Raw genomic sequence first — 26,182 nt, 5'->3', positions numbered from 1 at the left:
CTAACAGACAGTAGGTTGGTCGTGCCGGTGCAGTGTTTGCAGGGAGAGGAGAGCCCAGTGTCAGTGATGGCGCAGTGTTTACAGACAGATGAGGCCAGTGTCGGTGATGGCGCAGTGTTTACAGACAGATGAGCCCAGTGTAGGTGATGGCTCAGGGTTTACAGACAGGAGGCGAGCCCAGTGTCAGTGATGGCACAGTGTTTACAGACGGGAGGTGAGCCCAGTGTCAGTGATGGCACAGTGTTTACAGACGGGAGGTGAGCCCAGAGTCAGTGATGGCGCAGTGTTTACAGACGGGAGGTGAGCCCAGAGTCAGTGATGGCGCAGTGTTTACAGACGGGAGGTGAGCCCAGAGTCAGTGATGGCGCAGTGTTTGCAGGGAGAGGAGAGCCCAGTGTTGGTGATGGCGCAGTGTTTACAGACAGATGAGCCCAGTGTCAGTGATGGCACAGTGTTTACAGACAGATGAGCCCAGTGACCGTGATGACGCAGTGTTTACAGCTAGGAGGTCAGCCCAGTGTCAGTGATAGTGTTTACAGACGGGAGGTCAGCCCAGTGACCGTGATGACGCAGTGGATACAGCTAGGACGTAAACCCAGTGTCAGTGATGGTGCAGTGTTTACAGTGAGGAAGTGAGCCCAGTGTCAGTGATAGTGTTTACAGAGAGGTGGTAAGCTCAGTGTCAGTGCAGAGTTGACAGCTAGGAGGTGAGTCCAGTGTCAGTGGCAGTGTTTACAGAGAGAAGGGGAGCCCAGTGATGGTGAAGTGTTTACAGCTAGGAGGTGAGCCCAGCGTCAGTGATTGTGCAGTGTTTACAGAGAGGAGGTGAGCCGAGTGTCAGTGATAGTGTTTACAGACCGGAGGTAAGCCCAGTGACAGTGATGACGCAGTGTTTACAGCTAGGATGTGAGCTCAGTGTCAGTGGTGGTGCAGTGGTTACAGCGAGGAGGTAGGCCCAGTGTCAGTGATAGTGGTAGTGTTTACAGCGAGGAGGTGAGCTGAGTGTCAGTGATGTCACAGTGTTTACAGCTAGGATGTGAGCTCAGTGTCAGTGGTGGTGCAGTGTTTACAGCGAGGAGGCAGGCCCAGTGATAGTGGTAGTGTTTACAGCGAGGAGGTGAGCTGAGTGTCAGTGATTGTGCAGTGTTTATAGTGAGGATGTGAGCTCAGTGTCAGTGGTGGTGCAGTGTTTACAGCGAGGAGGTAGGCCCAGTATCAGTGATAGTGGTAGTGTTTACAGCGAGGAGGTGAGCTGAGTGTCAGTGATGTCACAGTGTTTACAGCGAAGATGTGAGCTCAGTGTCAGTGGTGGTGCAGTGTTTACAGCGAGGAGGTAGGCCCATTGTCAGTGATAGTGGTAGTGTTTACAGTGAGGAGGTGAGCTGAGTGTCAGTGATTGTGCAGTGTTTACAGTGAGGAGGTGAGCTCAGTGTCAGTGGTGGTGCAGTGTTTACAGCGAGGAGGTAGGACCAGTGTCAGTGATAGTGGTAGTGTTTACAGTGAGGAGGTGAGCTGAGTGTCAGTGATTGTGCAGTGTTTACAGTGAGGAGGTGAGCTCAGTGGCGGTGCAGTGTTTACAGCGAGGAGGTGAGCTGAGTGTCAGTGATAGTGGTAGTGTTTACAGCGAGGAGGTGAGCTGAGTGTCAGTGATGTCACAGTGTTTACAGCTAGGATGTGAGCTCAGTGTCAGTGGTGGTGCAGTGTTTACAGCGAGGAGGTAGGCCCAGTGTCAGTGATAGTGGTAGTGTTTACAGTGAGGAGGTGAGCTGAGTGTCAGTGATTGTGCAGTGTTTACAGCGAGGATGTGAGCTCAGTGTCAGTGGTGGTGCAGTGTTTACAGCGAGGATGTGAGCTCAGTGTCAGTGGTGGTGCAGTGTTTACAGCGAGGAGGTGAGCTGAGTGTCAGTGATTGTGCAGTGTTTACAGCGAGGATGTGAGCTGAGTGTCAGTGATTGTGCAGTGTTTACAGCGAGGATGTGAGCTCAGTGTCAGTGGTGGTGCAGTGTTTACAGCGAGGAGGTAGGTCCATTGTCAGTGATAGTGGTAGTGTTTACAGTGAGGAGGTGAGCTGAGTGTCAGTGATTGTGCAGTGTTTACAGCTAGGATGTGAGCTCAGTGTCAGTGGCGGTGCAGTGTTTACAGCGAGGAGGTGAGCTGAGTGTCAGTGATGTCACAGTGTTTACAGCTAGGATGTGAGCTCAGTGTCAGTGGTGGTGCAGTGTTTACAGCGAGGAGGTAGGCCCAGTGTCAGTGATAGTGGTAGTGTTTACAGTGAGGAGGTGAGCTGAGTGTCAGTGATTGTGCAGTGTTTACAGCGAGGATGTGAGCTCAGTGTCAGTGGTGGTGCAGTGTTTACAGCGAGGATGTGAGCTCAGTGTCAGTGGTGGTGCAGTGTTTACAGCGAGGAGGTGAGCTGAGTGTCAGTGATTGTGCAGTGTTTACAGCGAGGATGTGAGCTGAGTGTCAGTGATTGTGCAGTGTTTACAGCGAGGATGTGAGCTGAGTGTCAGTGGTGGTGCAGTGTTTACAGCGAGGAGGTAGGTCCATTGTCAGTGATAGTGGTAGTGTTTACAGTGAGGAGGTGAGCTGAGTGTCAGTGATTGTGCAGTGTTTACAGCTAGGATGTGAGCTCAGTGTCAGTGATAGTGGTAGTGTTTACAGTGAGGAGGTGAGCTGAGTGTCAGTGATGTCACAGTGTTTACAGCTAGGATGTGAGCTCAGTGTCAGTGGTGGTGCAGTGTTTACAGCGAGGAGGTAGGCCCAGTGTCAGTGATAGTGGTAGTGTTTACAGCGAGGAGGTGAGCTGAGTGTCAGTGATGTCACAGTGTTTACAGCTAGGATGTGAGCTCAGTGTCAGTACTGGTGGCAGTGTTTACAGCGAGGAGGTAGGCCCAGTGTCAGTGATAGTGGTAGTGTTTACAGTGAGGAGGTGAGCTGAGTGTCAGTGATGTCACAGTGTTTACAGCTAGGATGTGAGCTCAGTGTCAGTACTGGTGGCAGTGTTTACAGCGAGGAGGTAGGCCCAGTGTCAGTGATAGTGGTAGTGTTTACAGTGAGGAGGTGAGCTGAGTGTCAGTGATGTCACAGTGTTTACAGCTAGGATGTGAGCTCAGTGTCAGTACTGGTGGCAGTGTTTACAGCGAGGAGGTAGGCCCAGTGTCAGTGATAGTGGTAGTGTTTACAGCGAGGAGGTGAGCTGAGTGTCAGTGATGTCACAGTGTTTACAGCTAGGATGTGAGCTCAGTGTCAGTGGCGGTGCAGTGTTTACAGCGAGGAGGTGAGCTGAGTGTCAGTGATGTCACAGTGTTTACAGCTAGGATGTGAGCTCAGTGTCAGTGGTGGTGCAGTGTTTACAGCGAGGAGGTAGGCCCAGTGTCAGTGATAGTGGTAGTGTTTACAGTGAGGAGGTGAGCTCAGTGTCAGTACTGGTGGCAGTGTTTACAGACATTAGTTCAGCTACTGTTGCAGCTGGCACAGTGTTCACAGTGACTGAGCCTAATTTCAGTGCAGGCGGTGAGCACAGTGTCAGTGCTGGTGGCAGCGTTTACAGAGAGCAGGTGGCCCGATGTCAGTGGTGGTGCAGTGTTTACAGCGAGGAGGTGAGCTGAGTGTCAGTGATGTCACAGTGTTTACAGCGAGGAGGTGAGCTGAGTGTCAGTGGCGGTGCAGTGTTTACAGCTAGGATGTGAGCTCAGTGTCAGTGGCGGTGCAGTGTTTACAGCTAGGATGTGAGCTCAGTGTCAGTGGCGGTGCAGTGTTTACAGCGAGGAGGTAGGCCCAGTGTCAGTGGTGGTGCAGTGTTTACAGCGAGGAGGTAGGCCCAGTGTCAGTGATAGTGGTAGTGTTTACAGCGAGGAGGTGAGCTGAGTGTCAGTGATGTCACAGTGTTTACAGCTAGGATGTGAGCTCAGTGTCAGTGGCGGTGCAGTGGTTACAGCGAGGAGGTGAGCTGAGTGTCAGTGATGTCACAGTGTTTACAGCGAGGAGGTGAGCTGAGTGTCAGTGATGTCACAGTGTTTACAGCTAGGATGTGAGCTCAGTGTCAGTACTGGTGGCAGTGTTTACAGACATTAGTTCAGCTACTGTTGCAGCTGGCACAGTGTTCACAGTGACTGAGCCTAATTTCAGTGCAGGCGGTGAGTACAGTGTCAGTGCAGCGGCAAGCACAGTTTCAATACTCGTGGCGGTATTTGCATAGAGGAGAGACCAGTGTTCATTCCGATGGGAGTGTTTACAGACCAGTGATGGTGCAGGGAACACTATTTACACACTGGAAGTGAATTTGTCTCTAATGCAGGTAATTGCGTACAAAAAGTGCGATGAGCGTCACATCTTACCAGTGTTTTGAATTCAATCACTGTGCTGGGAGCAGCCTCCGTGATGGCAGCAGTGTTGGCAGATTCGAGGTGAACTCGATGTCTACAGACTTCAGAAGCAATGTTTACTGAATTGTCTGGTGACTGGACATCTACTGTATTTACCACTGTGTCCAGGCTGAATGCATGCCACTACTGGAACCAGCATTTACAAACTGGACGTGATCTCCATGTTTATGAACAGGAGGTAAGCAAAGTGTCAGTTCTGGTACACACATTTAATAGCTAGTTACTTACTGTTTACAGATTAGGACTGTGCTTATAAACTGGAAGAGGGCTCGGCATTAGCACAGGTAACCATATGAACAGAGATGAAGTGAGCTCAGAGACAGAGCTGTAAGCAAAATAAAAAGACTAAAAGTGAGCTCATTACTTACAGACTGGAGCTAACTTGAGTGTTTAGCCATAGTGTGAGCTCCCAGAGTTATTAAAAATGTTTGCAGACTGGAAATGAGCTCTGAAGCAGTATTTACAGAGAGGAGGCATGCTCAGAGCTTACAGGCAAAAGGAGAGGTTGAATTCAAGGTCAATACAGCATGTTCAGTGCTTGGACACTGGCTACGATGGCTAGTAGCAGTGCTTACAAAAGAGGCAAGCAAGATCATTGCTTAGAGAGTGGAAGCGAGCTTGGTGTCAACACTGCTGGATGTGTTTAAAGACACAAGGTGAGCTCAGGTTTTCTGCTGGTAACAGTACTTACCAACTAGGTTAAGCTGTGCAGCAGAGGTGAGAGAAGGGAGGCAAGCTCTGTGCTTACAGACTGGAGGCATGAGAGGGACAGTGCTGCTCAGTGTTTACGGACGCGAGGCAAGCTCTGTGCTTACAGACTGGAGGCGTGAGAGGGACAGTGCTGCTCAGTGTTTACAGATGTTAGGCAGGCTCAGTGCTTACAGTCTGGAGGCGTGAGAGGGACAGTGCTGCTCAGTGTTTACAGATGCGAGGCAAGCTCTGTGCTTACAGACTGGAGGTGTGAGAGGGACAGTGCTGCTCAGTGTTTACAGATGTTAGGCAGGCTCAGTGCTTACAGACTGGAGGCATGAGAGGGACAGTGCTGCTCAGTGTTTACAGATGCGAGGCAAGCTCTGTGCTTACAGACTGGAGGTGTGAGAGGGACAGTGCTGCTCAGTGTTTACAGATGCTAGGCAGGCTCAGTGCTTACAGTCTGGAAGGGTGAGAGGGACAGAGGCAAGCTCTGTGCTTACAGTCTAGAGGCGTGAGAGGGACAGTGCTGCTCAGTGTTTACAGATGCGAGGCAAGCTCTGTGCTTACAGTCTGGAGGCTTGAGAGGGACAGTGCTGCTCAGTGTTTACAGATGCGAGGCAACCTCTGTGCTTACAGACTGGAGGCGTGAGAGGGAAAGTGCTGCTCAGTGTTTACAGATGCGAGGCAAGCTCTGTGCTTACAGACTGGAGGCGTGAGAGGGAAAGTGCTGCTCAGTGTTTACAGATGCGAGGCAAGCTCTGTGCTTACAGACTGGAGGCGTGAGAGGGAAAATGCTGCTCAATGTTTACAGATGCGAGGCAAGCTCTGTGCTTACAGTCTGGAGGCGTGAGAGGAACAGTGCTGCTCAGTGTTTACAGATGCGGGGCAAGCTTTGTGCTTATAGACTGGAGGCGTGAGAGGGATTGTGCTGCTCAGTGCTTACAGTCTTGGAGGCGTGAGCGGGACAGTGCTGCTCAGTGTTTAGAGATGCGAGGCAAGCTCTGTGCTTACAGTCTGGAGCCGTGAGAGGGACAGTGCTGCTCAGTGTTTACAGATGCAAGGCAAGCTTTGTGCTTATAGACTGGAGGCGTGAGAGGGATTGTGCTGCTCAGTGCTTACAGATGCGAGGCAAGCTCTGTGCTTACAGGCTGGTGTAGGAGATACGAAGTCAGTGCTTCAAGCAGTATCTAGCAATGAAGAGTGTCCTGTTGGCAATCTTGGACTCATTAAGACAGTAGACATCCAAAAAAGTTAAGTGTTGAGAATCTAGGGATCATCAATGAAAACTAAATACATTTGTACTTAAAAGGTTGACTAAACTGATAATCATCACAATGGCAAATACTATGAATGATTGGGAGGTTCAATTTAAAAAGGAGGAAGCAAGGAACACAGAACTGAACCTTGGATGATTAAGATATGGAAAACAATAAAACAGAGTGGCTCAATCAAGGGAGGAATAGTGAGAATAAGGCATAGCCTCTATCTGTTTTGCAATGAAGGCTAGCAAAGGTGGCAAACAGTTTAATGCAGGTGGGCAGGGGATGCATACATCGAGAAGGGCACTGGTGTCCACACTGAAGCCATGGGTCGTCAGCATGGTCTGCAGGTTGTCCAGATTGGAATCCATGTTCTCGAGGTGGTCATTCAGCTCATTCCTAAATCAAGAAAAAGAAAGCCAGGTTTTAAACTTGAAAATCCTGCAGGAACAGAAATCTATTCTTCACAGGTAACACAAAGAACCATGCAGACACAAACAGAACATTTTAGTAGCGGTGAGTACCTTTATCACAGAACAGAGCGAGCACTCAAGGACAGCCATCAAACTAAATGCTGGGATTCAACTACCTCTCTTGTACTGCAGTCCTAATTTCTAGTACATAGTCTCAATCTCATTTTGCTTACTGCATTCTAAGGGGAAGGTGCCAAGGTTTCGACGATTTCACAGCAGCGCAGCCACGTTCTGATTCTTCCTGAAACTAAACCTTAGAGAGACACTCAAGACAAAGGAGGAAGCACTGGTGTGTTAGAGATTCTCTTATGGCCTGTCAGTGCGAAGAGCACCAACAACTACTTATTACATTAAGGAATGCATAGAAAATAAATGATCTCACCCACCAGGCAGAAAAATTGTGGATTTAAGTTGCATTTAAGATATTTTCGTAGGACTTTACATCAGACTCGAATGAGCACTATTGCATCTGGCTGCATATGGAAAATGTCACTTACCCAGTGTACATCTGTTCGTGGCATGTAGTGCTGCAGATTCACATGCTATGCATAGCTCTTCCGACATCTAGTGTTGGGCTCAGAGTGTTACAAGTTGTTTTTCTTCGAAGAAGTCTTTTCGGAGTCACAGGATCGAGTGACTCCTCCTCTCGGTTCCATTGCACATGGGCATCAACTCCATTGTTCGATTGTTTTCCCGCAAAGGGTGAAGGAAGAAGTGACAGAGTATAGAAATACAAAGAGATGTCCATGTAAATGTATATACATATGTGCAAATGTAAAAAACTTTTACGACTACAGGCTTCCGAGGAGGAGGGTGGGTGCATGTGAATCTGCAGCACTACATGCCACAAATAGATGTACACTTGGTAAGTGACATTTTCCATTCAGTGGATGTGTAGCTGCAGATACACATGCAATGCATAGACTGAAAGCAGTTAGTCCTCCCAAAAAGCAGTGGCTAGCCTGTGGGAGTTAAAGTTGTTTGAAATAATGTTCTTAAGACAGCTTAGCCTACAGTGGCTTGTTACTGTGAGAAAACATCACAGTAGTGTTTTGTAAATGTATGAGGAGTTGGCCATGTGGCTGCTTTACATATATCAACCATGGGTATGTTTCCTAAACATGCCATAGACACACCTTTCTTTCTTGTAGAATGTGCTTTAGGAGTGATCAAAAGTTGTCTTTTTGCTTTGATATAGCATGTCTGTAAGCATCTAACAATCCATCTTGCTAAACCTTGTTTTGATATAGAATTGCCTATTTGTGGTTGTTGGAAAGCAACAAAAAGATGCTTTGTTTTCCTAAAATGTTTAGTTCTGTCTATGTAGTACATAAGAGCTCTTTTGAGATCTAGGGTATGAAGAGCTCTTTCTGCCACAGAGTCTGGCTGTGGAAAGAAGACTGGCAATTCAACTGTTTGGTTGATGTGAAAAGGAGATCCTACTTTTGGTTGAAATTTTGGATTTGTTCAACTTTATGCTTGTGCACTTGGAAAAAAGGTTCTTAAAGAGTGAATGCTTGTATTTCACTAACTCTTCGTAAAGAAGTAATAGCTACAAGGAAAGCGACCTTCCATGTTAAAAATTGAATTTGACAAGAGCGCATGGGTTCAAAAGGTGGTCCATGAGTCTGGTAAGGACGATATTTAAATTACATGATGGAACAGGTGGTGTTCTAGGTAGAATAATGCGTTTTCATCCTTCCATGAAGGCTTTAATAACAGGAACTCTGAATAGAGAAGTATGTTGAATAGTTTGTAAGTATGCAGATATTGCAGTAAGGTGCATCTTGATGGATGAGAAAGCCAAATTAGATTTTTGCAAATGAAGTAAATAGCATACAATATCTTGTATAGATGCTGTAAGTGGATCAGTGTTTTTAAGATTGACAGTGGTAGACAAATCTTTTCCACTTGTTTGCATAGCATTGTCTAGTAGTAGGTTTACATACTTGTTTAATTACTTCTATACATTCTGGTGGAAGTTTTAGGTAGCCCAATTCTATGACTTCAGGAGCCAAATCGCTAGATTGAGAGCATTGGGGTCTGGATGCCTGATTTGACCTTTGTTTTGTGTTAACAAATCTGGTCTGTTTGGGAGTTTGGAATGAGGTACTACAGACAGATCCAAGAGTGTTGTGTACCAGTGCTGGCGTGCCCATGTTGGTGCTATGAGTATCACGGTGAGTGACTTTTGATGTAATTTGCTGGCTAGAAATGGAAGGAGTGGGAGAGGGGGAAAAGCGTAAGCAAATATCCCTGACCAGTTGATCCATAGAGTATTGCCCTTGGATAGGGGATGTGGGTGTCTGGATGCGAAGTTTTGGCATTTTGCGTTTTCGCTTGTTGCCAATAGATCTATGTCTGGTGTTCCCCACTTGTGAAAATACTTTTGAAGTACTTGGGAGTGAATCTCCCATTGGATGGTGATTTCTGCTTAGGAGATCTGCCAGCTGATTGTCTATATCTGGAATATATTGTGCTATTAAATGAATCTGATTGTGAATTGCACATTTCCAAATTGTTTGGGCTAGAAGGGACAGCTGAGATGAAAGTGTCCGCCCTGTTTGTTGAGGTAATGCATGGTTGTCATGTCTGTTTTTATGAGACCATTCTTCTGTTTGAGAAGAGGTTGAAACACTTTTAGGGCAAGAAATACAGCTAATAATTCTAAGTGGTTTATGTGTAGCTGTTTCTGTTTGACATCCCATTGCCCTTGAATGGTCTGATTGTTTAGGTGAGCTACCCAACCAATCACTGATGCATCGGTTGTGATTATGGTCTGATGCACAGGGTCTTTAAATGACCGCCCCTTTGTTAGATTGCTGCGATTCCACCATTGACGGGACATATATGTTTGGCGGTCCATCAGCACTAGATCTTGAAGCTGACCGTGTGCTTGTGACCATTGTTGTGAAAGGCACTGTTGTAAGGGCCTCATGTTTAGTCTTGCATGTGGGACTATCGCTATGCAAAATGCCATCATTCCTAGAATCTTCATGATAAATCTCACAGTGTATTGTTGATTTGGCTGTTTGAGTGGTATGATATTTTGGAAAGTTTGTATCCTTTGTATAAGCTAGGGCTAGTTGAGTATTTAGGATAGCACTTGGGTAAGGTTGTACCTGTGCTGGTTGAAGGTGTGACATTTGGTAGTTTAGAGTGAACCCTAGGGTTTGTAAAGTTTATATCATGTAACAAGTGTGTTGTTGGCATTGTATAAGATTGCTTGATTTTATTAGCCAGCCGTCTAGATATGGAAAGACATGGATGTGTTGTCTTCTTAAGTAGGCTGCTACTACTGCTAGACACTTTGTAAACACTCTTGGGGCTGTTATGCCAAATGGCAATACCATGAACTGGTAGTGTTTTCTTGCTATGACAAACCTGAGGTATTTTTTGTGAGCTGGATGGATGGGTATGTGGAAAAAACGCATCTTTGAGATCTAGAGCAGTCATGTAATCTTGTTTTTGTAGTAGTGGAATAACATCTTTTAGTGTTACCATGTGAAAGTGCTCTGACAGGATGTATAGATTGAGGGGTCTGAGGTCCAAGATGGGCCTAAGAGTGCAGTCTTTTTTGGGAATGAGGAAGTATAGTGAGTATACTCCTGTTCCTTTTTGAGAATGTGGAACTAATTCTATTGCTTGTTTTAATGGTAGAGATTGTACCTCTTGTTGCATATTTTGCCAATGAGAGTGGAATTGCTTTAGTCTTCCCCCCCCACAGGAGATGTGTGGAGTGGAAGGGAGGGAAGGAAGCCACTGTTTAGGTTGTGTTGTTGTCTGTTTAGAGGTTTGGAATTTAGCTCTATTTATATTGACCTCTATAGGATCCTGTAAACCCACCTCACTGATACTGGGTGTGTCGTCCTTGCTTCGTTTGGGAGGTGGAAGCCTCTGAGAATTGTGGCTTAAAACCTCCTCGAAACTGGTCTGCGAAAGGAGCCTCTGTATGGGGTGGTGTATAAAGCGCCCGTCGCTTTCGCAGTATCTGAGTCCTTCCTCAGTTTTTCAATAGTGGTGTCCACTTCTGGGCCAAAGAGGTGCTTTTTGTCGAAAGGCATATTGAGTACTGCCTGTTGAATTAAAACCACAGAAGCGCAGCCATGCATGTTTTCGGATTGTGATAGCAGTGTTTACACTCTTTGCAGCTGTATCAGCAGCATCGAGGGCAGATCTTCTCTGATTGCTTGCCCCTCTTCTACTACTTGCTGTGCCCTTTTCTGGTGCTCCTTTGGGAGATGCTGTATAATTTCTTGCATTTCATCCCATTGGGCCCTATCATACCTGGCCAGAAGTGCCTGAGAATTTGCTATTCTACATTGATTTGTTGCTTGTTTAGCAACTCTCTTCCCTGCCGCGTCAAATTATCTACTCTCCTTATGAGGAGGCGGTGCGTCTCCTGAAGACTGCCTATTTGCCCTCTTTCTTGCTGCACTGACTACCACTGAGTATGGAGGGACCTGATGAGTGATGTAATCAGGGTCAGAAGGTGCAGGCTTATACTTCTTATCAATTCTAGGGGTGATAATCCTACCTTTTACAGGCTCGCAAAAAATTTGGTCTGCATGTTTAACCATTCCTGGTAACATTGAGAGACACTGGTACCTGGAATGTGTAGAAGACAGTGTATTAAATAAAAAATATTCTTCTAATTGCTCAGAGTGAATGGTTACTCCTTGATAAGCTGCTGCCCTAGATATTACTTGGGTATATGCAGTGGTATCTTCTGGAGGAGAAGGTTTTGATGGGTAAATGTCTGGGTCATTGTCCGGAATGGGATCAGGGTCATAGAGATCCCATGGGTCTGCCGTACCTCCCTGTGAATATAAAGAATGTGTTGGAGAAGGCAGTGGTAGTGGGCTATTCCGAGGTGAGAAAGAGGAGAAGTATGGAGAGGTAGTGGCTTCTCCTTTTGTTTTAGCACCTTCCCTGGTGGTTGCACAGAGCCTAGTTCCTCTTGGAAAGCCAGCTTTCTTTTTGGTTTTTAAAGGAGGTGCAGTGATGATTCTTCCTATCTCCTTATGAATATGGATTCTGGACTGTCTCTCATCCATAACCTGTGGTATTGGTTCAATCTCAGGTTCTTCCTCAGAAGTCTTATGAGATTCCATGATTGGTCTTGTAATCGGTCTTCATTTTTTGCAAAGTCCTTGTTCCTCTGTGTATGAGGATTTTTTCGACTCCGAGGTCGGTCCAGAAAAAGTAGTAGTAGGTCTCAGGTCCGAGGCTGATTGCTGAATTTTCGACTCCGAGGAATGGGCTCTTTTACTGGAGTCAGAAACTGTGCTTTTTACAGATTTGCTAGACTCCGAAGTGGACGGAGGAGTGGCCTTTTTCAGCGCTGACCCCAATGGACGGTCGCCAACAGTCTTTTTTCGGGCTAAACCATGGCCTTCCGGCAGTGGTGTACCCAAGGCCTTTAAATGTTTTTTGTGCAGGGGTGTAGGTGCAGACGTACTCACATGCTGGCCAGCTGTGAGGGGTCTGTCGTCTTCCGATTCCTGTTCGGAGTCTGTGTCTCGGATGGAGCCTGCTGATTGCGCCTGCTCTTCTCCCATGATGTTGAGATGTTCGCTGCTTTTCAACACCATTTTGAGTCTTCGGGCTCTGCGATCTCAGAGAGTCTTCTTTGATCGAAAAGATCGACAGGCCTCACAATCGTCCTGCCGATGGTCTGGAGAGACACAAATTACAAACCAAATGTTGGTCTGTATAGGGGTACTTCGCGTGGCACAGAAGGCAGAATCGGAATGGAGTCCGATCCATCAGGCTTCCCACGCGGTAGGCCTGTGCAGAATCGGAATGGAGTCCGATCCATCAGGCTTCCCACGCGGTAGGCCCGAACAGGCCAGAGTCAGGCACAGGCGCCATGAAGGGCGGAAAACTAAGGTTCCAACGGTACTACCGGTTCAATGCTAGATGGGAAATGCGACGAAACAATACCGACGAATAATATGGTTTTCCGAATCGAAATCTCAGAGCGAGAGGAAACACGTTCAAACCCGACCGCAGAAAGAAAATCTAACAATGGAGTCGATGCCCAAGCGCAATGGAACTGAGAGGGGGAGTCACTCGATCCCTTGACTCAGAAAAGACTTCTTAGAAGAAAAACAACTTGTAACACTCCAAGACCAACAGTTGATGTCGGAAGAGCTATGCATAGCATGTGTATCTGCAGTTAAACATGCCATCGAACATATATATTACTTCATCACATAAAGAGCCTGTGAAATGTGGGCAGGGTGGTTAGCAAGTATAATTTTCAGTATTCATTGTAGATTGTGGTTTAATGAGTAGTTTCAGCTTTGCAAATTCATATCAAGCAAAATAGAAACTCCTTATAGTGAAACCACTAGGAAATGTAAGGCCACAGCCACTGGTGAAGTCAGCTACAATACCAGAAAAGTACTCTTACAGAAACACGGTTGTATAATTTATAGCTACTCTTAACTAAACGTTAACTATTGAACAGAACAGTGAGGGCCTGATTCACAAAGAGCCTCCGTACTGGTGGCGGAGGCCCCGCAGCCGTGGGGGAGTCTCCACACTTGGGGCGGAATCACCAGAATGAGAATTCTCACTGCAGAGATTCTGCACAGAGTGCAGAGACTTCCCCACAACTGCGCTGCGGAGGCCCTTTGTGAATGAGGCCCAGAGCACGTAAATGGCTACTTCAACAGGCTAACTCAAGTGACAAGGATTTTTATTTTTAGTTATATTTACTCAAGGTATTTTTTAAAGTTCTGGTGTTACTTTCGAGTATTTGGGCTGTAATAGAGAGGCGGTTAACAGAAAGCGTGCAAATGTTGGAAGTTACTAATCCATAAATGCAGTTCACAGGCGTTGGTACCTTTCATAGATTTACATGCTTGAGTCATTTCCAGGTACTGAGCTAGGAGTCACATGGTTCTTGCACATTAGCAGTTAAGACAAATTTCCATAGAAGCACACAAATATGTTTTAATATTCTATTAACCTTATAGGAAATACCCAAAGTCCAACTAATAAGGTGAAGGCAGATTTGTAGGAAGCTGGGCTGGTGCGTGGTGGGTACCTATGGTACTTACACCTTATACCAGGTCCAGGTATCCCCTCATAGTGAAGTGTAGGTATTGTCTAGAAGCCAGGATCTCTAGGGGTAGCTGTGGATGAGCAGCCAAGGTTTATCTAGGAGACATGCAAAGCTCATGCAAAACCACTGTAATCACACAACACTTACACAACATGAAAGAAAACACTCAGTTGTACAAAAAAAAAAAAAGGTATTTATTTTTGGTTACACAATACCACAAAATACTAGAAGGGCAACCCTCCAATAGGAGGTAAGACAGACACTAATTATATACACTAGTAAACAGTAATAGGTTAGAAAACAATGCAAATGTAGATAACCAATAGTGACCCAAGGGGGAACCCAAACCATATACTAAAACAAGCATTTACAATGCAACGGGTCTCGCGTTTGCTCATGTTAGAGCTGATCGCGTTGTAAACTCCTAACCCGACTTTTCACCTATCGGGCAAAAGTGCATTTATGTACATAACCCGAAAAAGTTAAATTAACTATGTAAAAGCGCTCAACTTCTGCCAAGCGAGAACGCGCTCGTAAATTAGAGAAAAAGAAGTCCACGAGCCCGATGGAAAACAGCGAGCCTCGCATGTTTTCTGTACTTGGTCGCTGCACTCGAGGAGGGCTAGCCACCGGAAAAGGAATGACGTATGCGTGCCTTCGGCTAATGAAAGCAAGCAGATTTTATTAGGCAAGCCCACGAACCAATAAAAAACACTGACGTGAAGTTAACACTAAATACTAAAGCGTCTCGCTGCGATACGCATGCGCGAGTGCATGCAACGCAAACTCGACCCTAAAAAAAAAGGAATGCGAATGCAGGACCCCCCCACCTAGGTAAGTGGAATGTGTAGAGGGGAGCTGGGAATACTAGAAAACCACAGAGCTAAGTAACACAGTACCCCCAACGACAAGGAAGGCAGGAGTAAAACACAGAAATTTCTCCAAACCACACAAAAGGAAGAAAAAGAAGAAAATAAGGCACCCAGACAAAACTGCAAGAAACCAGTGGTGGATTCCTGGAGAAGAAGTCCTGTGGGGAGAGGGGATCAAGTCCAAGAGTCACAGTGGAGTCCATTAGGAGTATGAGTTACTACCCACTCAGCTTTACTTGCAGGAGTTGGTCGACAGTGAGAAGAACAGGCCAGCACTACAGCCCTGGAGCCGGAGAAGAGATCCTGATGGATGCAGAAGATGTCCCATGCTGGAATGACGATTGCAGACTGGTATCGATGCAGAAATTCCACCAACAAGCCTTAGCAAAGGCAAAGTCGCAGTTAGTGGAAAAGTGGAGCTGTCGGGGACCAGCAAAGCCCAGGAGAACTCAACCCAGGAGAGGGAGTCAGAGGGGACCCTCAGAGACACAGAGCCTACAGGAGCAGAGGCAGCATCCACAGGAGTCCCACAGAACGGGGACACAGAAGTCTCAGAAGGAGCCCATGCAGCACTACAGAAAGGGATCCCACCCTGCTGGAGGACCACGTAGAGGGCTGTGCGTCGCAGGAAGGAATGCTGGGGACTGGAGCTACACGTCGCCTGAAGATCACTTGGAGGAAATGCAAACAAGCCTTGGCAGCTGCAAGAGACGCAGTGCACAGGGTACTGTCCTGCGTGGGAAGGCAAGGTCTTATCTCCACCAAAGTTGGACACCTGGCAGAGAGGACCAAGAGAACTACTCCAGACCACCACCTGTGATGCAGGATCCACAGAGCTCAGGATGAGAGGAGATCCACGCAGCCGGTCGTAGTTGCAGCAGGTGCCTGCGGATGCAGGGGACTGACTCCTGCACTCCAAGGGAAATTACTTCTTTCTTCTAGTGCAGACTGAAGACACACCACCCTCAGTGGATGCACATCTGGTGGAAATGTTGCAATTGCTGGCAGGAGCCCTGGAAACAATGTTGCAGAAGAGGAGTTCTTCTTGGAGGCAGCTTGTCGGGTCCTGGAGGTTCCAGTCGCAGTTCCGGAGGCCAGAAGTTGAAGTGGAGGTTGCAGAGGAGTCCTGCTGGAATCTTGCCAGCTGAATCTGAGGACCCACCCAAGAGAGAGACCATAGATAGCCCTGAAAGGGGGTTGGTCACCTAGCCAGGTAAGCACCTATCAGGAGGGGGTTCTGACGTCACCTGCCTGGCCTGGCCACTCAGATACTCCCAGAGTTCCCTGCCAACCTTGGAAACAAGATAGAAGAACCCAGGGACCCTCTGGAGGAGCTCCGAGTATCACCCCTGGGGTGGTGATGGACAGGGGAGTGGTCACTCCCCTTTTCGTGGTCTAGTTTCACACCAGAGCAGGGAATGGGGCTCCCTGAACCGGTGTGGCCTGGTTCATGCATGGAGGGCACCAAATGTGCCTTTCAAAGCATACCAGTGGCTTGGGGCGGCTACCCACACCCAAGCCAGTCACACCTATTTCCAAAGGAAGAGGGCGTTACCTCCCTCTTTCAAAGGAAATCCTTTTTTCTGCCTTCCTGGGCTTGATTAGATCAAGCAGGAGGAGGGCAGAAACATGTCTGTGGGGTGGCTACAGCTTGAGCTGCCTGGAAAACCCTGTAAGACTGGTGGTAGCAATACTGGGGGTCCACTGAGGAGCCCCCAGAGTGCATGGAATCATACTTCCAAATATTTGCAACAGTATTGGGGTATGATTTCGACATGTTTGTTACCAAACATGCCTAGGTTCGGAGTTACCATTATGTAGCTGGACATAGGTAGTGTACCTATGTCCGGTACATGCATAAAATGGGGTTCCCACACTCATGAAGTCCAGGAAAATGGAGCTTGAGTTTGTGAGGGTACCTCGGCTAGTACAGGGGTGCCCTCACACACAGGTACTTGCACCCTGCCCTCTGGGCTAGGAGGGCCTGCCATAGGGGTGACTTACAGTGACCTGGTGCATGTACCCTTTCCCGCAGGCTGCAATGGGAGGCTTGCAGAACACTTTGCATGGGCTCCCTATGGATGGCATAATACATGCTGCAGCCCATAGGGATTCCCTGGTAACCCAATGCCTTGGGTACGATATACTAGGGACTTACATGGGGGCACCAGTATGACAAGTGTGGGGTGAAAAAGGTTCCAGGACCAGGTTTACAAGGAGAGAGCATAATCACTGGGGTACTCGTTGGCAGGATCCCAATGAACATAGTCAAACACACTGACAAACAGGCAAAACGTGGGGGTAACCAAGCTAGAAAGAGGCTCCTTTCCTACAAGACTGAAATCCACTTTCTCAGAGACTACCATAACTCCGGTTTTATACAGAAAATTTTTAAGGGAGAAAACAAAGAAAGGCCCTGGATGGGGAGAAGAGAGGATGTCACGTAAATCTATGAACAATACCAATGCTAGGAAACTGAAGTTATAGGTAAGTACGTTTTTCTCATCTCCAACAGTAGAGCTTTCATAGACTGACAACCTTGAAACACATTAGCTTGAAGTATCAAGCTTGTAACCTGCTACATCATATTCAAAGATTATGGGCAAATGGTAGTTGTAACGCTGACTCACTATGGTATAGCAAAGAAGCAGGAAGATGCTTCCCTTAGTGAAACAGATTTCCAAGGACTTGCTGTCCCACTGTTTCTGTATCCAGGCAGTGGTGCTTCACAAATGTGTAGAAGCTCTGTCACCCAGTGATACTCCGACTACAGTGTCACAGTTGCTGACGCACAATTTTCTTTTTGGAATGAGCCGAAACAGAAGTTTTAAGAGGATGAGTAGCCTTTAAGCGGGAGAAATTAATGGTAGAGACTAATCGATCTACTTATGCCCCTTTGGGAGATGGGCCGTCCAGTTTTACAGAAGGCAAATGCCACAAAGAATTGGACTCCTGTTAACATTTTTGTTTGATCTAAATTGAATTTCAAACATTGTGGAAAATACAAGGAGCTCTTTCAAGCACTGTTGTAGCATTTAGAATATATGATTTAGGGATCACAGATGTCTTTACATGAAAGCCTGCTGGCATCTTTGGAGTCCATCTTGCCTTGGTATGCAAAATAACTGCCTTTGTGGAAACGTAGACCCAGCTCTTTTGCTGCGTAGCCTAGATGTTACTTTCTCTTCTGTCAGGTCAAATATCAGAGCCACATCTGATGCAACATATTTAATATCTGCCTTGTGAGTCAGTATAAAAGGTGATTTCATTAACTGGGCAAGAACCATATTCCCACATTGGAGACAGCATGGTGTTGATGCAAATGTTCCGAAAAGTTCTTCAGTGAATTATTTTAAGATACTAGTGCCAATAAAGAGGAGGAATCTGAAAAATGTGGAAACCTTGAAATTTCAGCCCTATGCACCTTAATGGAGGTTTGTTTGAGGCCTGAAGTAGCCAACTGCATTAGGTACAGAAACTGTTTTTAAGTTATGGGATTACTTGGTAAATTCTTAATGTTCAGGGTGCCCTACCTAGCATGATGTAGCAGAGCTCAGCAATCTGAAAGAATACCTGATCATGAAAACTGCGGGTATTCAGGGGGCCTGCTGTCAAATGGAGAGATCCCAGATTGCAGCCTTCATCTCTGGTCAACACATCGAGGCAACTACCTAAGTGTATGCACAGTGCTTCTCACAGATGGAAGGAGGTGAACCAGTAGTGGTGAAGAATGCCAGTCATGAGAATCAGCTTGCATGCTTCCTTCTTGATATTCCTGATTACTCATGAGATGAGAGGAAGCAGTGAAAGGGTAAAAGCAAAGATCTTCAACCATGACTTTGCCCTTGATTCTGGGTGGCACTATATTTCTCAAATAATATGCATTTTTGTTCAGCAGTATTGCAAACAAAGCCAGGCCAGAATGGCATTCCCGATAATAGACCTTGTGGACCAGATTTTAGTTCAACTTCCACTCATGACAGACACCTGCTGTCCTGCTTAGTGCATCTGTCCACGAAATGTAGGCTTTGCACAAACCTCAGGTCCAAAGATGTTGTGATTCTTCTGAGTGTGTGTGACTTGCTGCTGTTGTGCTTGTTTATGTAAAACCTACAGAAATATCTGTCCCCAGAAGCAGAAAAAAAACGTTCAACATTGGCCGGATAGATTGTAGATCTCTTTGGACAGACTGACCCCAAGATGTTTAAGAAAAGATGCATTTCTGTCTCTACCCAAAGACCTCCAACTTCCATATTGTGTAGATAAGCATAACAACCATTTAAGCATGCATCAAATGTCATCACAAAATGGGCAGCTTCTGATTGGAAATATAATTCCACTGCGATGTTTGACTGCTTTTTTCATCTCCGATTCTGTACGTGATCTGAATTTGATCTGTCATCTGAAGTGGAAATCAATGAGCATCCAAAACCTCCTATAAAGATTGCATTTTCAGTCTGCACTGCGGAATCAACAGAATGCACAAGAACACCATTCCTATGGGTGACTTGAAAGTACATAACTTCAGTGGTTTGAGCTCTTCGGTATATGAAGAAAGGGCCTCTCACTTTTGGATTTACTTGTGACTGACATGCTTTCCCTACCACCAAGTGCAGGGTCGCTCCTAAAATGCGCAAAGTGAAAATCATGTTGACCAAAAGGTCCAATTGTAGAAAATGATGCAAACATGTACCCGTGGAAGACTCTGCCGATTTGCCCTTTTAGAACCATTCAGGGAAAATCTGATGTCTTAGTTTCCTTAGAAATGTTGATACATGCTACATATATTTAGTAAACATCCTAGAAGCTGACTTGAGGCCCAAGGGCTTTGTTTTGAACTGAAAAGGCACCTGGCTACTTCGAACTGCAAGTATTTATGTCTTTTTAGTTTGGTCACTTTGGAGGAGCTGGGCAACTTCTTGCAGCCAACTCATCACTGAATGATTGCTGAACAGCCCCAGGTCCAAAATGAGTCCCAAATTTGAGGACTTTTTTCACACAAAAACGCGGGGTTAAAGAGTGGATTTCACTGGGATTTGGGGATGGGTTCTAACGCCTCCTTGGCAATCATGGAAACAGCCTCCTCTTGCAGCACCGGGGAAGTTGGGTGATCTTCAAGTGTAAGCAGAGATTCTCCATCTAGTGGACGTGATGAACTAGGAACCAGAGAAGTAGTGGCCAGTTCCTGCAGAATGTGAATGTGGTGGGAGGTATCTTGCTGGATGGACTGCCCCTCACTTCAGTTGAAGGTGCTGTTCTTTACAGTAGTAGGGGGAGGATGCAGTGCAAGGGTAAGTTAAATAGTATGGGCCTCCTGAAAATAGGAGAACTGATGTGCTTGATTTGGCTGATACCTCCTCCTTTATAAGATGGCCTCTCCCGCATCTTGCTGCTCAGGAGGGAACTTGTCTTTAGTATAACAGGATTCCCAGAAACTGAACATTACCCCAACTCTACTGCTTGTAAAACATCAACGACGTGATGTACAAAGAGGTGCTCGCCGTCTAAGGGCACAGTTGATATATTACACTTCGTGGTGGAAAGGTGTTGAAAGCTGCTGCAGCTGCTATTTGGTGTAAAACAATGCATGTCTATAGTCCTGTCTATTACTGCAGTTGATGCCTTTTCATCTTCCTGTATTATGGCCTTTGTTCTCAGGCTGAAGATCAACATAAGGAGCCATGCCTGTCCACATCTACTTGTCATAGTGCCCTGCAATTGCTAGCATGTTATCAGCTTTAATGGCTGTAGCTGCTAGGGTCGACACTCTTCCCAAACCAATCAATATTTTGGCCTTTCTTTATAAAAAGTAGCAGTACATGGTGAACTTGAATTGCGGGAGCCTGCATTATCTGGTCATACACGCAGGAGTAGTCTCTGTTGCCCTCTAATATTTTGTCCAAATGAGGTACCATGGCTGAAACCAAAGCAGGTGCTTGCCTGATTTTGGACTGCTCCTGCCTAATAAAGTCTACAATCTGATTGACCTCCTGGGGCTTTTGAAATTATAAAAGAAGAAATCAGTTCTGGTTACTCACATAGATAACTGGAACCTCTTAGAAGCAATTTCTGTCAATAAATGTTACTCATTTGTAATCCTAGTTTTGCATCAGAGGAAGCTTTCCATTATTTGAGGAAGGAACCAGTGTTTGGGTATATGTTTCCAGGATCTCACTCCCCTCAGATTGTAATTCTTGGTTCATGGACAGACTTTGGCACTCAGTAGATCAAAAAGTCTGGTGAGATACGGAGTTTACTGTCCGTTGTGAAACCAGTTGGGTATCTTCACAGTGGTGCTCGTCAGATTTGTCATCCTTGGCGTGCTCTCCCCTAACTTTGTGCCTCCATTTCCCTAGGTTGTTGATGTGTGCTGGACTCTGATTTTGCTATTTTTGTTACTCTGGGCACTTTACCACTGCTATCCAGTGCTAAAGTGCAAGTGCTCCTATATAAAATGAGTATGTAATAGGCTTTCCATGATTGGCATATTTGATTTACTGGTAAGTTCCAAGTACAGTGCACTAGAGGTGCCCAGGGCCTGTACATTAAATGCTGCTAGTGGGCCTGCAGCACTGGTTGTGCCACCCACATTAGTAGCTCTGTAATCATGTCTCAGACCTGCTACTGCAGTGTCTGTGTGTGCAGTTTTAAACTACCAATTAGACTTGGCAAGTGCACCCATTTGCAAGGCCTAAACCTTCCTTTTTCTTACATGTAAGACACCCTTAAGGCAGGCCCTAGGTAGCCCCATGGGCAGGGTGCAGTGTATGGTAAGGGTAGGACATATACTGATGTGTTTTATATGTCCTGACAGTGAAATACTGCCAAATTCGTTTTTCACTGTTGCAAGGCCTATCTCTCTCATTGGTTAACATGGGGGCTGCCTTTAAATAGGATTAAAGCGTAGATTCCCTTTGGGAGTAGATGGAAATGTGGAGTTTGGGATCTTTGAACTCACAATTTAAAAATACTTTTTAGTGAAGTTGGTTTTGAGACTGTGTTTGAAAATGCCACTTTTAGAAAGTGGGCATTTTCTTGCTTAAACCATTCTGTAACTCTGCCTGTTTGCGGATTCCCTGTCTGGGTTAGTTTGACAGTAGGGCTGTTTGCACCTCTCTCTAGACAGTGACACAAAGGGAGCTGGGGTGTAGCCTGCATATCCTGATGAGCCATCTGTGCTAGAACGGAAAGGAAGGAGTGGTAACTTACACCTGAAAGGGCTGTGCCTGCCCTCACACAATGCAGTCTCCAACCCCCTGGTGTACGTCTGGGGCCTGGCCTGGGCAAGGCAGGATCTCACAAACAAGAGAGACTTTCCTTTGAAGTATGCCTACTTCAAAGGCAGAAGGACACCAAAACCCCTGAAAATTATATCACTTCTGGAAATCAAGAGGAACCTCTGCCAAGGAGAAGAGCTGAAGAGAAGTGCTGCCCTGCCTGTGACTGTGCTTTGTGGAGCTATCCTGCAGTTGCTGCTTCTGCCTGTGAAAGGGGACAAAGACTGGACTTTGTTGTGCATTCCTGCTTGTGAGGAAATCTCCAAGGGCTTGTCCTGAGCTTGCCTCCTGTTGTTGAAGTCTCAGGGCCACCAAAGACTTCCCATGCCAGCACCTGGACTCTCTGCTGAGACTCCTGCCCTGCCAGGTGGTGCCCTATCCAGTTCCTGAGCCCTTGAAAGGTGAAGCTGGCAGCCCAAGGCTGAAAATTCACGCACAGACCGCCGTGCGGGGAAATTTTCGACGCACCTCCCGAGACGTGGCTGAGAAACGACGCGCCGTGGGCTTCGCAACTGAAATAAATGCTCCACCTGCATCGCGGCTGGAAGATCAATGCACGTGGCTGGAGAAACGACACGCAACACCCGCTAACGGAAGCTGATAACGTCGCAACCCCACGCAGCCTGGTTTTTGGATACCATGCGACCGAATTTTCAAAACAACATCGTGGGGTGTGGAAAAACGACGCAAAGCCTGCCTGGTCCAGAGGGTGCCTGTCCAGATCGACGCATCGCTCTCCTGCGGAGAGGAAAAACAATGCATTCCGGCCCGACCGGAGAAGGAACGATGCACAGTCTCACTTGCGAGTAAGAAATCGACGCATCGTTGGCCTTTTTCGACACACACTCGCCCGTGCGGTGTTATTTTAATGCTACCCAGGTATGTTTTCACGCTAACAGTGTTAGCATGGTGCTCTAAAGGATTTAAGACTCTTTTTGCTTTTTAATTAATAACGTGACTTGTGTATGTTGGATTTTTGTCATTTTGGGCTTGTTTTGTTTAGATAAATATTACCTATTTTTCTAAACCTGTGTTGTGTCATTTTTTAGTGTTTTTACTGAGTTACTGTGTGTGTTGGTACAAATACTTTACACCTATATTCTGAAGTTAAGCCTGCCTGCTTGTGCCAAGCTACCATGGGGGTTAAAACTGAAGGTGATTCTCTTTTACCCTGACTAGAGTGAGGGTCCTTGCTTGGACAGGGGGTAACCTGACTGCCAACCAAAGACCCAATTTCTAACAGTGCTGATAAGACAGACTGCTGCAAGCCCATCATCACACCAGATGCAAGTTATTCACTTTTTGTGTAACTTAAAAGTGGTGGAGGGGAGAACAAGAAGGATGTTGCAACAGACATGGCAGAACATTCCAATGGAGGCATTAGTATGACTCCCTAAGTTACGGAGGCGCCTTTGGTGAATGCACACATGCTGTACACCACTTCTGTAAACAACTTTTCAATTGCGGCTTGGAAAAAAGTTATGTGTACAGTGAGACCAGTAGACTGCACAGTGTGACTACTAAGCTTCAGCCTTCATAGAAAGTAAGTGAGGTGTTTGCAAATGCTGACTATTTGAGAGAGCTGGTGGTTTACTGGGCATATGAACATGATTTAAGTCGGCCCGTCTGCAGGCACAGATATGTGCACTGCATATGAACATGGCTGAGTTGATGGTAAACTCAACTGTCATGAAACTTGATGTTTTGAGCATTCACATGGGCGTCAAGATTGTACAACCTCTGGAGCTAGACAAGGGTCACTGAAAAATGTGTCTCCGGATTCCCACATCCATGCATCATCCACATATACTGTGGTTGGGTTCTAATAAGAAAGGAGACTGCTTCATCCAACACTTGGAAAAATAATAAGAAAGTAGATTGTGCAGGCCCCAAAAAAAACAAGAAAGATGTACAGAAGTGATGAAGGAACACCTACTGCACAATGGTTGAGATGCTGCAAACAATTCAGGATATTCCATGATAAGTGGCTTAACTAGGTCCAAAATGATGATTTCTTTCATGTGTCAGGAACTGACACCGAACTGGTAGTTTGTGTCACCGACTTACACAGGGAGGACAGACAATAGCCTGGTAGTTACTGAAGAGGCCGGTGGCTTTCGAATAGTGTGAAAATGTGACTGGAGTATCATTTGTAGCACACCTCTGGAAGTGGTTAGGACAGCTATAGGTCGGTCACCGAGTGGGGCCATTAGATCAGCATTAGGTATCCTTAAAACAGAAGTGATGATAGTGGGTTTCATATTTCTGCGGGGAACCGGGCCACCGGAAAGCTTCCTTAGGACCTCACTTTTTAGACCAACATCACCTGTAGGGGACCAGAGCAGGAAGTTGGAGTAGGGATACACACTAACTCGAATCGTACATTGTTGTTGCTCATCTCTTGAGATGAGAATTCAGAATTGATTCCTTGCATTTGACTTTAGAGTTACAATAAAATCTAATTAACGTACATGCAGGAATAATTGACATTCAAGAACCAGGGCTGCAAAAGTAACGCTTAAGATCGGAGTAGAGCTTGTTTGCAAGATCTTTACACTTCCTTTGGAAACCCTCTGTGGCTCTGCCAGCGATATATGTAAATGCTACTTTATTTTAACGCAACAATGTCTTGATTGTATTATTCTTTTCACCTATTAAATACCGCAGGGCCACCCAAAAATGTGTACTTTCTTGTTGCCAAACCAATCAATTTATCTTCAGTTTGAAGTCATTAACCCAAACGCCTTTTGTCAGGCAGACAATACTACCATGGTAACTGCACATTGAACATTACGGCAGCCATAAGCTGTGGCCTCCCAAACTACCCCACTGCTCGGGCCCTACTGCTATAACCAGACACAGGTTAAAATGTATGTAAGTAACACGCTTTATACTAGGCATGAGTCACTGAGCCACAGATAAAAAACACAAGGATGAAAAGTGAAAGGAATGCCAGAAGAGCAAGAAGGATAAACGGACATAGAAAGAAATAGCAGCAGAAAAACAGTGCACCAGCACAGGTAATGTCCGATTTATCTGCCCACCACATCCACCACTGTGATCAGCATACTTAGATGTCAAAGATATTCTGGCCCATGTGACCTTGAAATCAGAATCCAGCTCACGTCCTTTCAGAACTGAAAAACAATTGTATGGTAACATCTGAAAAGATCACCCACAGGCTAGTCTACGGAAATTCTGTTCTACAGAAAATAAATAGTGCTGCCTTAAACTACTGTTTCTTTAGAATCTAATCAAAAGTCTTGTACTCATCTCCTAACATCACAACCACATTAAATCAGCACTCAAAATTCTCCTCTGACTTCTTGTTAAAGAAAAAAACATTAGAAGCTTCCAGTTGTCATTCCAAATCCCTTCGCTTTAAAGCCACTAAGTTGCTTGCTGACTGCATCCCCCTACCTCTACTTTCAGTCTATGCTCCAGTAACAATAACTTGATCCACCTTGTAATGTTCATGGTAAACTTGAGCTATTTAGCAACATTTCTGGTACTAATATCCACTGGAAGGAAAAGATAATGTGACTTACCTTGTGTAAGAATCTGTTCATGGCATGTAGTGCTATAGATTCACATGATTCACATTTTGTGCATACTCATGCGGTCTAGTGGTGGGCCCGGATGTGTGCAAGTAGTTTTTGTTCAAAGAATTCGCCTTGAGTCAAAAGATATTCTGACTCCACCTCTTGCTTGCAATGCACATGGTCATCACCTCCATTAGTAAACGGTTTTTCACACAGCAGTTGAGGATAAAGCAAAGCAATTCAGGAGGGAGACGGTAAGGTGGCCATGCAAGAGAAGTAAGAAGGAATGATAACTGCAACAGTCAGAGGAGTCCAGGGAGGAGGGTGGGTGCATGTGAATCTACAGCACTACATGCCACAAACAGATGCTTACAGGGTAAGTGACATTTTCAGTATGAGGCATGCGTGGCTGTAGATACACATGCTGTGCATAGACTGTAAAGCAGTCCTCCCCCAAACGGTGGCTGGCCTGTGGATGTTGCAGAAGTTTGAAAAAGGATATGCAGCACAGCCTGACCAAAAATGGCTTGGTGGCAGGCTAATATGTTCACGCAGTAGTGTTGAGTGAAAGTATGTGGAGTAGACAAAGTAGCTGTTTTACAGATG

At 46.0% G+C, this 26,182-nt stretch overlaps 1 protein-coding gene across 2 annotated transcripts in view; it reads right to left on the bottom strand.

Moving 5' to 3' along the window:
* The window catches only part of HSF1 (heat shock transcription factor 1), a 314,446-nt gene that overhangs the window by 36,868 nt on the left and 251,396 nt on the right, over positions 1 to 26,182 (bottom strand). For both annotated transcript variants that reach the window (XM_069221019.1, XM_069221020.1), the window contains one exon: positions 6,631 to 6,736. In XM_069221019.1, coding sequence (XP_069077120.1) covers positions 6,631 to 6,736 — 106 coding nt within the window. The remainder of the gene's footprint in view (positions 1 to 6,630; positions 6,737 to 26,182) is intronic.

This window comes from Pleurodeles waltl, chromosome 2_2 (assembly GCF_031143425.1).
Source record: "Pleurodeles waltl isolate 20211129_DDA chromosome 2_2, aPleWal1.hap1.20221129, whole genome shotgun sequence".
NCBI classification, from domain to species: Eukaryota; Metazoa; Chordata; class Amphibia; order Caudata; family Salamandridae; genus Pleurodeles; species Pleurodeles waltl.
Note: the sequence above shows the minus strand (reverse complement) of the source record. Positions and strands in the feature narration are given on the sequence as shown.